This window comes from Grosmannia clavigera, assembly GCF_000143105.1.
Source record: "Grosmannia clavigera kw1407 unplaced genomic scaffold GCSC_113, whole genome shotgun sequence".
In the NCBI taxonomy this organism is placed as follows: Eukaryota; Fungi; Ascomycota; class Sordariomycetes; order Ophiostomatales; family Ophiostomataceae; genus Leptographium; species Leptographium clavigerum.
Window position 1 is genome coordinate 460,251 of NW_014040831.1, and position 17,714 is coordinate 477,964.

General features: G+C 47.1%; 3 protein-coding genes across 3 annotated transcripts; 1 reads left to right on the forward strand and 2 right to left on the reverse strand.

The window, feature by feature from the left end:
- Positions 1-279: 279 nt before the first annotated feature.
- CMQ_4149 (uncharacterized protein) lies at positions 280-3,888 on the reverse strand (the record flags this gene model as incomplete). The annotated part of the gene is made up of 8 exons (XM_014320087.1): positions 280-635; positions 749-782; positions 1,541-1,624; positions 1,705-1,899; positions 1,994-2,284; positions 2,538-2,624; positions 3,674-3,721; positions 3,784-3,888. The coding sequence occupies 8 exons, from the start codon at positions 3,886-3,888 to the stop codon at positions 280-282; spliced, it is 1,200 nt and encodes a 399-aa protein (XP_014175562.1).
- Positions 3,889-4,300: 412 nt separating this feature from the next.
- Positions 4,301-7,871, forward strand: CMQ_3687 (nacht domain containing protein; the record flags this gene model as incomplete). The annotated part of the gene is made up of 4 exons (XM_014319625.1): positions 4,301-4,353; positions 4,528-4,816; positions 4,900-6,634; positions 7,165-7,871. The coding sequence occupies 4 exons, from the start codon at positions 4,301-4,303 to the stop codon at positions 7,869-7,871; spliced, it is 2,784 nt and encodes a 927-aa protein (XP_014175100.1).
- Positions 7,872-13,388: 5,517 nt separating this feature from the next.
- CMQ_4074 (uncharacterized protein) lies at positions 13,389-13,803 on the reverse strand (the record flags this gene model as incomplete). Its single annotated transcript, XM_014320012.1, has 2 exons — positions 13,389-13,421; positions 13,513-13,803. 2 exons carry the CDS (start codon positions 13,801-13,803, stop codon positions 13,389-13,391), a joined length of 324 nt encoding a protein of 107 aa, XP_014175487.1.
- Positions 13,804-17,714: the final 3,911 nt, after the last annotated feature.

Below are 17,714 nucleotides of genomic sequence, written 5' to 3' on the forward strand. Positions count from 1 at the left end.
CTTTTCAAGTCGACACCTGCTTTCTAACTTACCCTTCTAAGCTTATTTATTGAACGGCTCATGTAGAAAAGGTTGCTAATAAGCCCAACCAGACCAAGGCACGTTGAAAAGGGAAGGTATATTGAGTGTGGTAAAGGTCTGCTTACGCAAGAACGAATTTACATATGGTAATTTGAAAAAAGGAAATTGTTGAATGTTGAAACCACTAAACGCCGTAATGCTGTCATTATCATTAGTCCGATTAATATATTAGCAACTCTCTTTGTAGGGCATGCTGCCTTATCCTGACAGCTCTGCGTCGACGACAGCCACTTTGTTACTGTCGTATTTTGCTCGCTTTGCTGGTCGTGCACTGGCTTCTTTCTCCGTCTCTTCCATCGCATCCAGGACATCGACTGTGGCTGGCGTTTCTGGAGCGCCAATGCTGGCTGTCTGTGAGTGCTGCCAGCTCTGAAGATACGCCCGGTCGAAATCAATCCGCATTACCCGTCCGACCTCACCACACCACCGGACATCAGCTACGTTATTGTCTTCATCGTCGACTCCAGACGCTGCCAGTTCCCGGAGTGTGCGTCTGGTCTCGGATGCCAAATCGATGCCGAGTTTGGTCGTGTCGATTTGAGCCGTTGACTCGCCTGCGTACGAAAGAAAAATAGATAGCATGGCAACGATAAGGCATTTGCAACAACTAGATGATCCTGGGCTGCTTCTATGAGACTGATGGGAAGACTGGCTGTTTTTGACATACTGATGGGAAACTTTACTGCGGTGGGGAGAGGTTCCTGTTTCACCGACCGACGAGTACGAATTGACACGTTTTTCTCTTGCCACACAATCCTTCATAGTTGCCCTATCCTTGTTAAATTATGTGCTTTAGTGCACGCTGTGCATTCTGAAACGGTGCGGAAGCCATCTGGTTCATAATACTAAGTACAAATTCAAAGTCGTTGAGCAAAAGGTTGTTATCCTTGAGATTACAATGGGACATGCTATGCTTATTGAAGGAAGAACAGGATGCCTATCCCCGATAAATTAAGAGAGGCCTGGACATTGAAGGCAATACCACATACTGTTCTGTATAAGAAAAAGAGAAATACCTTCCACTTGCACATAGTACCGCCCGTCATCTTAGGCGTGTTGCTTATGGGAGAATAGCGGCGAGCTTACTATGTAGGATCTGTGCGTTAGCTTTTCACTCCTGCATGTCTTGGCTGGGCGAGGCCGGTTTGCTGTTAGATACAAGTGAAATAATCCGCACAATTTTAGTTTCCTCTGACTTGCATCAAGAAATCGGCGGCACGCCCACAATACTGGAAGTGATATTGTACTGGTGCTTCAGCCGTCCAACAAATCCGTTGCACAAATGGCTGGGGATACGTGAGGAAAAAACAGTAGACCTATACCATATTTTTCGTGGACATAAAATTCGAGTTCAAGGCATCTTTCCACTTTTCTTTCTCTTCTCTTTTCGGTCCCAGCACCACGCCCAGAAGGTAGTAGCGATGGCAAGTATGACAGCTGCCACGATAGCAATCCATACCTCACGGCGGATCCGCATTGTAGAGTTTCTGTCCGCCTCCGTGGCCGTTTCGTACCAGACAACAAGCGTGCTGCTGAAGAAAGACTAATTTTTGGCGAGCCGGGCTTTAGTTGGACGACACAGGCAAAAGGAGAGGAAATCTGAAAATAATAATAGCTACCTACCATGACCAAATTTACGGGTAGATAAAGCATGGCAATGGCCGTCGCGATACGCATTGCCCGTGAGTCTTTGTATGTGCTGTCAGCCAACAATACCATATTTTGGCTCTCAGCGGCATTGGCCTGTGCCAGTTGTGCGAGCTTGAGGCTGGCATCGTGTTGTAGCTCCTGGCCACGCAGGGCGAGGATTTTACCATACTGCGCAAGTGGGTGGTGGCTGGTCAGATTCAGGCAGCCTTGTCCATGCTCATGACGGCCGCAGCCAAGAGTGTAAGTGGGTTTTAAGTCCTACCATAGACTGCAGGTCGTCAAACATGCGCAGAAGCTTCCTTGCTGTCTCTTGGTATCCATCCACATCCCGAGACATATTCCGCAAGAGACAGCGGTCATCGGTATGGGAAGTCAATCCTAGGCTGTGCATTATCGAGAGTTCGTGCTCGGCAATAATCACGAGCGTACTGGCAGTGTTGGCGAGAATACACAGGGCATGGTGTAGCTTTCCCTTCAGATGGTGAACATGCTGCTCATGTGCGAATTCGACCTTGAGATTGCTAATCGGATTTGGCATGGTAATTTGCTGCTTCTATCAATCGGCGAGCAGAAGAAAAGGTCAGTAAGAAGTTGAGGAGGGAGGACGGGAGAACGATATGGGATACTAACAAGACGTATGAGTTCTTGGGCAAAATACTCTAGATACTCTCTCCAATTAGCAAGAACAGCATGAAGATATCGAATATGCAGGGACATTGGATGTGGTGCTGGTTCCAGAGCTAGGTTAAACGCCTCTGGAGGTTGTATAACAATCCATTTTGATTGTTTTGAGTCTGTAGACAAACTGTGGTGTAGGGCCGACTGGCGACAGGACCATGGATCCTCGAGGTCTCTGTGATGCCGCTCGAAGTGGCGAACGTTGTAGCATATCCCTGTTGAAAATTATGAGCAAGACAGCTCCTCTGATAGCTATGAGCTATCATTATATGATGAGAGACTCACACCAACCGGTATCCCCTAGAGAGGATGAGCTGTAGCAGGACATAAAGTCCTCGTCACCGGATGAGAAACGTTGACCCATCCCGAGTACAAATTGTAGAAATAAGGGCGTAGCATCGGCAAGTTGACACACGACAGAAAAGGTCTGGAATGTACAGTCGATCCCGACCCCCACGAGCTACGCCGTCTGAGAATGCTGGACAGAGGGGTCCCCAAACTGGTTAATCATCGATCCATCAGGCAGAGGTGTGAGGATGACAAAGACATACGTACAACAATGGTGAGTCGTCTTTGCGCACAGCTGCGCACACCAATCTCGGTGACGATAGCCAGCACGGAGGCTCCCCTTCCACCGTGGCCACGCCGACTGTGTTGGGTACGTCCTGGAGGACAAAGAGGTTTGGCAAATTGGACTCGAAGGTCTGCCACAGATGTCCGAGGCCAACTTGGTGCGCTACCTGCTTCAGGCGGTCTAGGCCCGTCCCTAGGCCCGAAGCTGGGGCGGTTGGCACTTGTATAGGCATCATCACTAGCACTTGTGATCTATAATGCCTAGCTTCTCCACTTGTAGCTTGCTGCTAACTTACGCTGTACGGCGTAGCATCTTAAGCAGAATGTATTCAAGGTTTTGCTGCAGGCACTCTGTAATACATATATACTACTTACTTATACTTGTATTGTGGAGCACAGGCCAGTTGACCTTGTCTATTTACGAAGTAGTACTCCGTAGGGCTCAGAAGTACTCTTACTTAACAACACATAACGTCCAGTTGGGCACCATAATCCAAGAGCTCCGAAACGGATTCTAAGATGCATACAGAGTACTCCAAGCCCCACCTCCGTTTCAACCCGCCTCGTTAGGCGCTTTCTGCGCCTCTGCAGATGGGCAGTCAGTTGCGCACCACGGATTTTTTCTCTTCCTGGCATGATTTTCCTGTAAGCGCCTCAAAATCTTTCACTATCCTGTGTAGGACTGCCTCACCTCTGTCAGCTGTCTGATTGCCTCCACCGCAATTGTATCCGCCGCCATCTGGGAAGCATAAGTGATCAAAGCGTTGCAATATATGATATTGGTTTCAGGGAATAACTTACGACGACATTGTAATCATCCCCGAAGAGGGTGTCCAGCAACTCGCGTAGCTTTTTCCGGCTCACATAACGCGCCTCTATGTAGGTAGTGATCATTTCGGTGGTCATCTTGTGAAGTTAGACGCAGTAGATTGTCGCTCGACTGGCACTGCTGTTTTGTCTGAGAAACTGCAAAACCCCGGCTTCCTCTGAAAGGGATGGGTGGAGGGGAGGAGGAGGAGGGGATGGTTTATCACTTGCTTGTGGTTGTGTGATGTGTCTTCGGGCACATGTGCATTACACGAGCCGCCTCGTTTGCCAAAACCGAAAATCCTTCTTGAGGCAGTGCCCAAGGCAATGGCGTGTACACTTGTGATTGGCCGTTAGGTACTCTGTACTTTTTAATGAAACAAATTATATTCTCGGATGCCACGACGTTTAAGGCGAAGCTCTCCTCCTCTTGTTCAAAAGTCCCAATCCCTAACGTGGAAGCTTGATCGTTTGTTGCTCATGTCCACCTGGCAAGCATTGCTCCAACACCATGTCGTCGTACTTTGAAGGCCTCAAGGCCAAGATCCAGGACGGCATGCTGATGTCCGTCGATTGCAAAAGATTTCTTCCTACCAAAAAGCTTGACGAAATATTAACTTCCCTTGAAATAAAAAAAGCCGTCGAAGAACTCGGATGCGATATACAGGAAGGCTTAGGGCTGATTGAAGACATACAGAACCATGGGAAACGAATGTTTTCCATGCTTGTCTACAATAGTAAACAGGAGCACATTGCCTATTTATGCAAGAATCGCTTTCTCGACGATAAGCTCCCGTTCAGTGTAGCCGATGCAACTAAAATGCTTATACCTGAAGGCCAACGATTTGCCGAATCTCTTCAATGGGAGTTTTGCCCGTACGTCTTTCCGAAGAATAAACACAACTATCAGTTGGATCAGCAGAGAATCCTTCCATTCATCCACTGCCAAAAGGTCGGAGAGGGGGCATCGGGAGAAGTCGAAAAGGTCGTCATCGCAGCGTCGCACTACGAATTTTCCAGTGAAAACGTAAGGAAAGAAATATCTTCTTTGCAATCGCCCGACATTGCTACGGGTACTTTAGGTTAACTCTTTTCTAATACATATTTTAGGACGGAGAGCTAGAGGTGGTGCGAAAACGCTTTCGAGTTCGTGGTAGCAAGGATGTTTCTGAAAGAGAGTACAAGTGCTTGCGACTCTTGGACAAACTGGGGCATCCCAACATCATTCCTCTGTTTGGATCCTACACATATGACGAAAACCGGTATCTCCTTCTCAAAGCCTTCGACAGAGACCTCGAAGACTTTCTTGAAGACGACACCCGTCACAAAGACTTTCAACAGGACTTGACCTTCTACTCGGCCCTTACAGGTCTCGCCTCAGCACTGTCGAAGACGCACAATTTCATGCTCACCAATGACGAACATAAAGTAGACTTTGAGGCTATTGGATACCATCACGACTTGAAGCCGCGCAATATTATGGTTTCTCACGACAGCTTTATTCTGGCCGACTTTGGCGAAGGCAACATCAAGTCGGCGCAGGAATCATCGCATACGCGATACAAGGAGATTGTCGGGAGCTACATTGCCCCGGAGTGTACCGACGAGGAGGAAAACCCGCAAACAATCAACCGGGCCGTTGATGTCTGGGCTTTGGGCTGCATCATTGCCGAGGTGGTCACCTATATGGAGAAAGGGACACGAGGTGTCCGGCAGTTCCGCAAACAGCGGAGACTTCCAGGGCGGCTCCATAGATTCGAAGACGATGGTTTCTACAGTTCCGACGGTGAAGTGAAAGAAGCGGTCCTCGAGTGGCTCAAGACACTGAGAAGTAACGCCAATGCCGACCTGGTCGAGCTCATTAACCTGTCTCTTAAGGCTCTGAGCCGAATACCGTCAGATCGGCCTTTGATGCACGAATTGCATCAGAGCTTGGCTGATTTGAGTCTGCGAAAGTACTTGAGCACTACGGAAGAATTGCTTGTCAATGTCTGCAGGGATGGAGCCTCGCATGGGACAGACTCTATTCTGAAAGATTTCCGACGTGCATGCGATCTGCTCAAGCAATGGGAAGAACTGTTTTCTTCGAATATAAATATATTTTACGAAGACCCGAAAAATCTACCAGAGGAAGCTATTAGGATCCTGAAGAATCTGCTCCAGGTGTTGGAAGAGGAGAAGAAGGAAAGTCGGCTATCAGACAATGAAAATTTTCAGAGGGCCGACCTCGCATGCTCAGCGTTAGGACGAGTTTACGAGTTGTGGGAGCTCTTAGCCAAGCTCCCAGAAGCTCAAGGCATTCTGAGTCAACGTCGCGAAGCAGACGGAAATTTACCCAAAGTGTCCTTAACCACACCCGTCAACATCCTCTTGCCCGATTTCAAGAAGGCGGCGAGAAAGTTCAGAGACGGCCTTCCTGCCTCCGTGTCTCTTGATGAAATCGACAAAGTCGCTTCGATCGATGCCGTGTACGACATTGTGGAAAAGATACAGGAAAAGCAGCAAGAACGTAACGGGCTTCGCAATCTGGCGAGGATCCAGCCATATCTGCATCGTCTAGAGGGCTTTGCAGATACCATTCAGAAGCATGTCATTGGTGAGAGTCCCGGTATTCCAGCGCTCCTTTGGGGCCCAATCGCACTTCTTCTGCAACTGGCGGTCAGCTCGAACGTGGCGTTTGATTCAATCGTGGAGGCCACTGCTATGGTGGGGGAAGTGCTGCCTGATTATCCAGCTTTGGATGCTATATTTCAAGAGAGCATGGAAGCAAAAGAAATTCTGCTCTTATATTTTCAGGACATCATGATGTTCTATGCTGAAGCTTTCCAGCCCTTCAAAAACATCGGTATGTTTCTGTCTCTATGGCTGATTGTGAGTCACGTCCGTATTAGGTTTCTAACAATTTAAAAAGACAGCATACACGTGTTTGATAAACTGTGGCCAAAGTATCGGGACAACATTGAGCAGGTTACAGATTATACGCAGCAGCTTGCTCGACTTCTGAGAACCAGTGTGAAGCCTGAACACATTCAGGAGCAACACGAGCTTCGAAAAACCAAACTTCAAAAGGTTAAAAACAAACATCGGGATGGTATTCGCCAAGAGTTTGACCGCATCAGGACATCTTTCAAGCTTCCCGAACACGATCTAGTCCTGGCCAAAATAAAGAGTAATCCTTCGAGAGCAGCTAGCACCTGGTTTTTTCAGCCGAATGGAATATTCATGAAGTGGTTCCACAATTCAAAAGATGATGATCGAATACTTTGGCTGAGAGGGATTCCAGGTTCAGGTAATTCCACAACCTTCACTGCACGACGATGTGCGCCAATCTTGGACATAAACACTGCTAACTTTTGGTCGTTTTTATCATTACAGGAAAAAGCTTTCTTTCCGGCGAGATCCTTCAACGATTTTATGGCGCCACAAAGACAGCAACAGCCTTTTCATTCCTGTCGTACCAGGTTGCTAAAGATGCTGAAAGTCATGATTCGGCCAAATTGGAACGCGTGGCCTTGACAACAATTCATTCCCTTATCATCCAGATGGCTAAGGAATCCGAAGATCTCATGGAAATTGTCTGCGGTTCGAACATGACACAAATAAATTCGGATATTGCAGCCGCGGGTGATCTTCTTGCCTCGATTGTTCGACATGCTGGCTCTACACTTCTCATAATCGACGGCCTTGATGAGATCAGTGAAGCCCAGCGCGGCAGCCTCGTCGTGGAGCTTCTCAGGCTTGCAAGCTCTTGTAACAGGCTAAAACTTGTCGTGAGCAGCCGGCCCGAAGCCGATCTAACAAGGCATCTGCACAATGTGGCAACGACAGTCAAAGTTCATGAGAATAACAAGGAAAGCATCAGTAACTACGTCAAAACACGCGCCGAACGTATAATCAAGTCCTACAGCTACTACCCGGGAGAAGAAGAGCAGATCAGAGACCTTTTTCCGGTGGTGGCAGAGCGTGCGAAGGGCATGTTCCTCTATGCCCAGCTCATCATGGATATGGTCAGCAATATGGAAACTTTGCCAGAAATACGGGATGAGCTGACAGTTCCCCCAGAAGACCTTGATGCCACGTAGGTGTCTCTTATCAACACTAATGTTCAATCTTCAGCTGACCTGCTATACTCCAGCTACCAACGTATCATCACACGAGTGGCTGAAAACCATGATAAACGTGGAGTTCGGCTGCTGACATGGATATCCTGCAGTCCAAGACCACTTTCAATTGAAGAGGCACAGCAAGCCTTGGATGTGAGTCCCAAATACAGAGACCAAGTCTTCCGTGCGAACAGGCCAATCGACATTATCAAGATCCTTGGTCCCATTGTTGAGGTTGTGGACAGAAATTACATTCGATTCGTTCACTTCACCGCAAAAGAGTGAGCAAGCAGCAATTGTCCACTTTAAGTCTACCAACTTACCACTAATCATTTATCAGATATGTATGCAGTCCTCACCTCGAACAGCAGATGATTGACATGAAACAAGCTACTCAAGATCTGGCTATGGTCTGTATCGGATATCTCTGTCAGTGCCATCATGACACAGACCTGCCAAGCCATGATATGGTCGAGAAAGTTACTACGGGACAATACAGTTTCCATGCCTTTTCGGTGCTTATGTGGTTCGAATTGGTCTGCCAATATATTGCATTGCTCAATGAGTCGGATTTTAGTAGCGACCTTGCTTCCTCTATCAAGAAACTCTCGGAAATTAGAAAAAGGCAAGACGAAATTGTTCCATGTAAGCTCGACAATGGCAGTATGAGTGGTATTTTGGATGTGACTGAAGATGATAACGGGGGCGGGGACAAAAACATGGACGACGAAGACGAAGAAGACGAAGATGAAGACGAGGACGAAGAGGACGAGGACGACGGGGACGACAAGGATGACGAAGACGACAAGGACGATGAAGACGAGAACAAAGACGTACATACGACGAGTGGCGAAGTCCTTTTTCAAACACTGAAGACACAACAGCCTGAGGTGTATCAAATACTCTGCAGAGTTCATGGGTTTCGCGAGTCGAGTTTTCTATTCACTGGCAAGAAACAGCAAAGTATGATTGCATTTCTTGATCCTATAAGTCACCAGAGCTTTCGGTGCAAGATGCAAGATGCACCTATCACTAACACGAATAACTTGTTAGAGGACATAAATGACCCCCTCTCGATATACCACACATCTCAACGTATCAGGAAAGCGTTTGACGAAGCACTCTGCAAATACCCAACTGTGTGGCGCGATTCAGAAAACTCGGAAATCTGTTGTCATGACAAGTGTCACAAGATTCTGTCACGCTATGGATATTATCCTTTCAAATGCAAAGTCCCGGCCTGCCGATTTTGGCGAGACGGCTTCTATCGGCGTGGGGAAAGACAAAAACATGAGAGGAGCCATGACAACCCATTGAAATGTGACGTTCCTGGTTGCGAATACGAGCGGGTCGGCTTTTTAACCACAAAAATGCGACAATACCACGTCGAGAATGCTCATTGGAACAAACCGGCTCAACCAGAGCCCGCCGTTCGGAATCTCAAGGAGGATGGCATTGTGGCTTCTCTCCGTGACTTCATTGTGGATGGCAAAGTCGCTGAGGTCCGGGAGATCCTAAGCAATATCCAGTTTAAGCTCGATGACAAGGATTTACACAGCCTCCGATTGCTCGCTTCCAGCACTTCTTATGCTATACTGGAGCAGCTGGATGAATATCAGGAATACGATTCGGATATGTTGCCTGAATACATGATGGAAGCAGTCAAGGCCAAAAATAAGGGTGCACTGCAATACTTTCTCTCCCGTAAGCTACCCTGGGGTGAATTTTCCAGACTAATTGACGTACTCCCTGAGCTCGTGGCACAAGATTGGTTCGAAGGAGTCAAAACCTTCGGCGAGTGGATAGTCTTGAAGGAATATCATATATTGGAGAGAGGTATTCTCTTGCGTGATAAAAGGGTTCTTGAGAAAGCTGCATCGCACCCGGCAGGAGATCAGCATCTTCTCTATTTGTGGAAAAAAAGCTTAAACGTCGACGGACTGAATAATAATTGGGTTCAGGAAGCACTGAGAGCGGTAGCAGGAAGCGGATTTTCAATTTCCCTGGCAAAGTTTTTGCTTGAACAAGGTGCCGTAATAGATAACCCGGGTGCACCGAACAAATTGACAGCACTGCATATCGCAGCACGCAAAACATCTCGAGAGGCGGCTGAACTGATGCGTTTTCTACTCCTAAACGGTGCGGACGCAACAAAATTCCTAGCCAAGACGCTAAATCGAAAGAAGGGACAGGAGGGGAAAGAGCGTTACCCAAGACGAGACATCCAGGATGAGCAAGGTGCAAAAAATATCCAGATCCATCTGGGCCAAACTTGGGACGAGCTTGTTCAAAATACCAAGCAAATCCGAGATGCGAAGAAAGCCACACAGGCGTTGTTAGCTTTACCTGGCCAGGAAGAAGAGCCGAGAAAGTAGAAGCTGCTGTATATATACTGTCCAAACTGTACAATATCCTCTATATTCTCTTTCTTCTTTGTGATGAGTAATACAAAAGCTGAGCCGGAACAGCCACGGATCTCGCATCAGCTTGCCTCCTTACCATGTGCCTCTGTCTATGGCTGCGAGGCTTGTCAAACCCTTTGAACGCAACTAGTAAAGAATTCAGAACGGGTAACAGTCAAAAACATAGACATGATTTTATCTTTCTTCCCCCCCTGCCATGCCTGCATTCTCATTGTTTTCCAACTTGTTTTCTTGCACATCTTGAACGTGCTAATTGGTGAAGCAAGGAGATGTTAGCACACTCAACACTGCAACTTGTGTGAAAGGGTCACTTGCCGTCTCTACAAAGCCTGGGACAATGTATCGAATGACGGTCACCTCTTGCGTCTGGCCGATACGATATACCCGATCGACAGCTTGTGCCTCTATCATTGGATTCCAGTGAGGCTCCATCAGATGCACAATACTGGCTGCCACGAGATTGACCCTAGACAAAGGCAAGATATGTTAGGCGGAACGCAGCACCTCATAACAAGAAACAAGTGACAAAACAGTGGAAACGCACCCTTCTGCAACGCAGCCAATACTGGCTAGCATGACAGCACACTTGGGATTATTACTGAATTCCTGAAGGGCTCTCCCTCGTCTTTCGAGGTTATCCCGTCCGTCAATACGCTGGAAAATATATCCTTCCTGACGGAGCGCCTGCTCAACCAGATTGAGCATCCCAACCCAGCAGCTGAATATCACACTTCACCTAGTCAGCCAACATTGCCACCATCAATTCAGGTACGTGGGAGCAAACGAACCTTTTTCTCACTCGTCCAGAGTCTGCTGCTGCTTCTCGAGACAGTTTCAGGTTTTCCAATAACGCCACGATCTTAGCCGATGGACGATATGGGTATTGGGCTTTCCCAGTCCTTTTGCTGTCGCGTTTTCGGGAATTCGAGAAGTTTTGTTGGTCAGATTTTGTACCCGACGGTTCTTCTAAGCCAGCACAGCTGTTGCAAATGGCTGTCTGAGATATTCCCTTTTCAAGGCTTGCCCCACAGTTTAAGCATTTGGTATGAGAGCTGCGTGCTGAGTTAGTACGAAGAGGAAGACCCCTGTCTCCCAGTACCGCTTTTTTTGCTTCGTCGCTTATAAGGCTGCCGTGGTCGCAGATGAGTCGTAATAAGTTGAGACAAATCAAAGCGATATTTTTCTGGCTTTTAGGTGGCACGCCGCTGTCTTGATATTCGTCGATTCCCGCAGAAGTCATTGTTGAGACGTTCTTGACGGAATCATAAAGCTCTTGGTCTTCCGGAAGAAGATACACCTCCTGTGTCTTTTCATGGCGCGTTGGCAGGTCCAGGTTCGAAGAAGATGGCATATGACGCTTCAGTCTCCGAAGGCATGTAGCTTGGATAAGCGCCCGTAGACGGATAATTCCTAAAGTATTCTTCTTCTCCACGGGATGCAAAATCCATGACGCAAAATCAATCTTTGTTCTGAATGGATAAACCCGTACGAAGCTGAGCAAGGCACCGTAGTCATCGAGGGAGTTGTGGATTGGTGTTCCTGTCAAACACCATCTAAATTGAGCATCGATCTTGCAAACTGACTGAAAATTCTGCGATGACCGGTTACGGATGTGATGCGCTGTTTATATGGTTAGTTTATGGGTGGTACTAGGCAGAAGGAACTGCTGTGAAGTACAAGTCAACTTTCCTTCATCCAAAACAACGCGGAGCCATTTTTCAGCATAAATGGGCCGTGTTGCTTCCGATGCTGCCCACTCGGAGCGAAGTATTTCATAGGTTGTGATAACGACATCCAAATCTGCGAACTGGCTGGCAAGACTCCCTCGATTAGGGCCATGGTAAACGGCCATGCGTACTTTGTTTTCGTGGATATGTCTGGTTTCATATTTATCAGCTCTGCATCAAGGCACAATGGATTTTAGAAAAGAAAACCCACTGCCTAGTCTGGATTTCCCAGTTATGTATAGCTATGGTTTGTCAGTGATCCATCTGTTTGGTGTTCTCCTCAAGTGACAGACTTACTAGACAATGGGGCAACAATGAGCGTTCCCCGATGAGCCCGATTTCGCACAGGTGCAGTGCGATCCGAATCCAGAGATGAACAAATCAATGCCAACATACTCAGAGTTTTTCCCAAACCCATATCCTTCAGAGATCATGTTAGCCAAAGCCTGACTGCATCCAAAAATGGTTTTTTAATCTTACATCGGCTATTATCCCTCCAAGCGCTGGAAAAGGTTTGGTTTCGAGTGCCCTCGTGACTGTGTGGCGATAGCTGGAAGGGCAGGAAGGAGGTTCAGTCATAATTCATACTAGTAGGAGTTGTCCCTATTATCATCACTTACGCAACTCTCTCACCCTGGTCCCTTTGTCTTTCCTTTTTCCAGAGTGCTGAGAAGCTAGGGTTTTCAACAAAGCCGCTCTCCTTTTCCTGCATCATAGCGAGTGCTGTGATTTGGTGGCTAAACAAAGAAAAAGTTAATGATGTTTCCTTGCGAGGCTGAACGATCAAATGTACTTCGAACCTCATAAGCTGCGATCTAAGCCGTAGACTCAACACCACGTTCGTCGCAGTCACTGTTTGCCCATCTGCTTCCGCCGAATCAAAGAGCTCTAAAACTTGTTTCTGTCTCGAATCATTGTCATCGGTCTCGGACTGGCTGAAAATATCGTCTATGGCACGAACGGCCAGCGGAAACTCGGCACCAGGACGAAGTAGGTATTGAGGGTTATGGTATGGGACGCCAGGTTTTACCTCATCGCTGTATGGGTGCTGCAGAAAGTGACCGGCCTTCGAAAGAACCTCGCTGATTTTATCTTTGTCTTCCAAGAGACCGTGTAGAATAATACGTATGCTGTAGTCTAGGGATGGTTTCGCATAATCTGACTTTGCTTTTGACGCCTTCGATTTTTCCTTTTTTTGCTGGCTTCCTTGATCTCCTTGATGAGAAGCACGGCATCTAATCTAAGATGGAGCCGGGCAAGTGCGTCGACAAGCGTTTCTTTAGACAGAATACCAGCGTGTGCCCCAGTGATGGTATCGGAAAGCATTATGACAGTACAATATTGTTTCAGATGTACAGGAAATGATCGGAAATCGCTCTCTGGCATGAAGGAAGAGGTAGCGGCCTCAATAATCTAACAAGGTCAGTATGTTCGGACATGGGGCAGGCTCTCTGCATGATTGTGACTTACGACGCCAAAGCAGGTGTCGTACTCGTAGCCAGCGCCCATAAAGTCTTCAGCCTCAAACAATGGAGAAGCATCCGAATTTTCCGGTAGCTCTTCATCAGCTTGAGATTGAGTATCACTGCTTTTCTTCAGATCATCTTGATGTGCATCGGCTTTGAACGATGTATCCAAGGCGGGTGTAGGCTCTTCAATACAGCGTCTTGTTGATCCGTCTGAAACTACCAAAGAAATCGGTGGCAGCTGCTCATTGAGAGTTGTATAGATTTTCGGACTTGTAGTGTACTCGAAGTCCATGATGTCGAACGGTAGAGAGGCGGGTGCAAAAACAGTTGGCTGTGTGGTCAATTTGACATTCCAATCCCCAGGAAAGGACGAAAATTTTAACCCAGACTGGTCGTCGAGACATTGAACGCCACTCCATGGATTTTCTTGCAAGTCCTGGGGGAGTTCAGGTAGAGAGGCGGCAGATGTGTAAAGGTTTGGTTGTGAGTTACCGTGCCAGGTCCCAGAAAATAGCGAATCATTTAGCCCAAACTGGTCATCTAGACCTTGAACACTGTCCCATGGGTTTGCCCCCAGGTCCTGAGAGAACTCTGATGGTCTTTGTGTTGGATCAATCGATGCATTCGTAGATTCAACCCGAACAGGAAAACCAAGATGTGTTTCATTGTTGTAGTAAGCTTGTGATGTGATGGACGATGAATTGTGTCCCGTAATCTGTGATACGGTACGAGAATTGTTGCAATCGAGATCGGCAAGATCGCAGTCATTTAATTGCGTGCGGGACTTTTTCGGTTCTCGGTCTTCGTCGCCCGGAGATGGGCTGGGCCGCTTGCTACCTGCCTGTGGCGTGCTCCGGGACCAAGGGTCTAGATTCATGGTAGCCTAGTTATGTATCATAACCTGGTACGACAGCTAGGTCTAGCATCAGTTCAGTTTTTGCATTGTCCGTGAAACCTTGTATGACCCCTACCTATACTTATTGGTTACTGAGTGGGGTGTAAATTGTAGATACTTTAAAAGCATGCAAGAAACAGCAAACGGATGGAGATGAATGCAAAATCGTTTACGTAGTGCTTAGAGAGCGAGACCACTGAGCTTGCGTCTCACAGATGTAATGGCCAGAACCAGGAGAGGCGGGCTTAAGAGTAAAGATCTGTATTAAAGGATTTCCTGCTTGCTTTGTGGGAGGCAGCCATCATTTGGAGAAATACAAACTCAGCCTCATGGGAGATACGTTTTTAAGCTATTGCATGACTGCATGAATCTGATAGGCGTATGGCTGCCTAAAATGGGGCAGTCATCGAACCCAATCCGCAAAAACGCCTTGCTGGTTGGTGCCTGATGCTGCAAACCAGGTACAATGTCGGTTTGTATTTCTTGGGTACAGGGTAGGTACATGGGGACTGTCTTTGGCGAACAATTGGACATTATAACCTGGCCATCAACAATCTGTAATTGTGACAATAGCCTATTATTATTTATCCCTGGAAGGATTAAATAGAGCTATATAATAAATACCGCGCTTTTTGTACACAAAATGGAACTGCTAAACTATATATCAAGGTTGAGAAGGCAGACGCGGCGTTAATCCCTTTTAATCAAACCTTATTAAAACCTAAACTATAAGCCTTATTATACGTATTAGCTTGTAAGAGAATCACGGCTTACTATTGGTATTCTCACATCAACAAGATCACCTTTATTTTTTAGATGTGCTTTTGTCCCGCTGCAACTTTTTCCATTGCTTGTGTGTTGGCGGCCACCAAAGACTCCTTGAATATGGCTGCCTACATCGTTATAAGGGATGAATTGTAAACGGATAAGTTTAATAGTATAAGGACAGCAACAATTTTTCAAATGCGGATCGTTCCAAGGTCAGAGGTTTCGGCTTATCTTTATCTGTACCTACTTCCGAGGTATTATCTTTTACTTGTGCTCCGTACAAGCTACAGCTTTAGTTTTGGCTTAATAAGAGTGGCCAGTCTATATATATATCTTGCCCATTTTGCCGTAAAAACAGCTTTGCAAAAGCTGTAGGGCGTTATCCCGATTTGTAATGCCCCTGATCTTCACGGAAACAATGAGCTACCCGGAGTCTAAGAAATACCAGCAACAAGCGATGTGGGAAGCTTCTTACGGTACTATCAAAGTGCGAGCTTCCGATCCCTGGTGATCAGCAGTTCATGGCTTTTAGTATGCCACGTAGAGCCGCATATTATCTTGGATCGCGGAAAGCCAGGCAAACTGACCAACCAAATCTTTTCACTGTGACTGAGCAGATAAATATATATGTGGGCAAACATAGAGGCATCGTAATCTTAAGTGCTGCCCGCTTTTATTCGACAATCAGAAATAGGTATAGCACCAGAGTACGGCTGCTCGTGTATGAGGTCTAATGTCGCAATATTTCTGGCTGTCTTGGTCAATGAATACGATCCGGGCTCTGTACCTAAAGTAACTGCTCTGCCGAATCTGGCAGCAGCATTGCTTTCAGCATTGCCTCCAGTACGGCCGGCAAACTCGTTGCCGACCATTCTTACTTTATAAAAAGTAGCTGGAGCGATTCTTACCATGCCACCTCAGCAGACAACCTGCCGAAGACCAGCCGCTCACATGCAGTCTCCTTGTAGACTCGTTTCCAAAAAGCAGTCGTTGGCTACCTTCATAAGAATTTGTGCTTGGGTCTTGGCTTCACCTTTTCCAGGTGCGTCATCATGCCTCCACTGTCTAAGCTGATAGCATTCGTTTTATACAAGCAGGGGTTTGATCCATTGATGGACTTAAACACCATGCTATAGCTGTCAGGCCACTCGTGTGCCTGGAGTGCAGCTTTAAGACGAAACCCGTGTCACTTGTAGTGGTTTTCAGATATATGGCAAAGCTTGTCAATAAGCATTTCAAGACAGACATGGGACATGTAGCTCAACTTATAACGCCAAAACAAAGAAAGTCCTGAGGACTATACAGATGGCGTGATGTCTGTTTTATAGGTGCATTTAGGCCTCTTAGGCCACTCATTTTATCACGCTTAGGACCTGGGCTACCGTCTGCCCAGGAGCATCGTGTAGGACAAGTCCTCCGCGAAACAATCCTTCCTTGCGCGCTATTTCAGAGGACATGGAAGAGCCCCTGAATTTGGATGTTACACGCAACCAGGCTCTCTTCGATATTCGTCAATCAGCCGTGCACAATGGCTCCTGCCGTGTTCTGTGTCCTTGCTTTATCAACTTTTCAAGCAATGACTCACTCGGTAGCAAGTAAAACCAGACCAGATCGATGCAGAGGCTCATGAGGTCGAAAAGCGCTCTTTTTCTGAATGACAATAGAAAGTCGTACGATATGTTGCACCGCCCCGGAGCCTTGCCAGAAATGCCGAGAGTTATGGGGGTTATCTACATGTAGATCGGTAAACATTTAATCATTGAATAATTCGCGCTTGGCATCGCTTCTTTGCTTATGTTTGCCACAGCATTTGATAAGATAGTCTTTCTGGTTTGCACGATTACGTGTGTACGCCTAATAGCTTTCAGCGTGCATGTGCAGAAACTGATATAAACTCCATTTACATGAAAAGGGGCTGCTGTGCAGTACAGGCCTGTATTATCCAGAGAAGAGAGAGGTGCAAATCACTACGAAAGCCACCCACAGGGCTTTTCTACTATACGACTGTCGGAGAACGTCGTTTTACGCATTTTAAGAGAGCATTTTCGGCATTGGATAGTAACGCATTGGTAGGAGTGGACACCACGGCCTAAAGCACAGATGTTAGCGGTGTAGTGGCAGATCGGCAGAAGATGCACGACCTGCGGTACAAAAGGCGCACAGGGTGATACAACAGCGGCCTTCGGCCGTCAGCAAAAGGCCGGGCAGGCTTGGGGGCAACGGAGAGCCGAGCACGGAGGTGGGATATGGGGCGGTAGTTGAAAAGTTTTGACAAGCTAGCGAAAGAAACGCGTAAAATGGTCGATGTCTGTTACGTGCTGTGTAGACTTGACACTTGCTGATTATGTGGCGCATAATGGACAAAAGGTGTGATGTCAACAAGAAGAGAGGAAAGGAGAAGATCGGAGCGGCTTAGGCGTGAGAGTCCGCAGCGAAGAAAAAGAAACGGAAGGTTGGACGAAATGTAGACGGCTGAGAACGGCTATAAGCACGCATAAGGCGAATTACGAGAAAGTCATGAAATTGGGTGAGGCAATTGC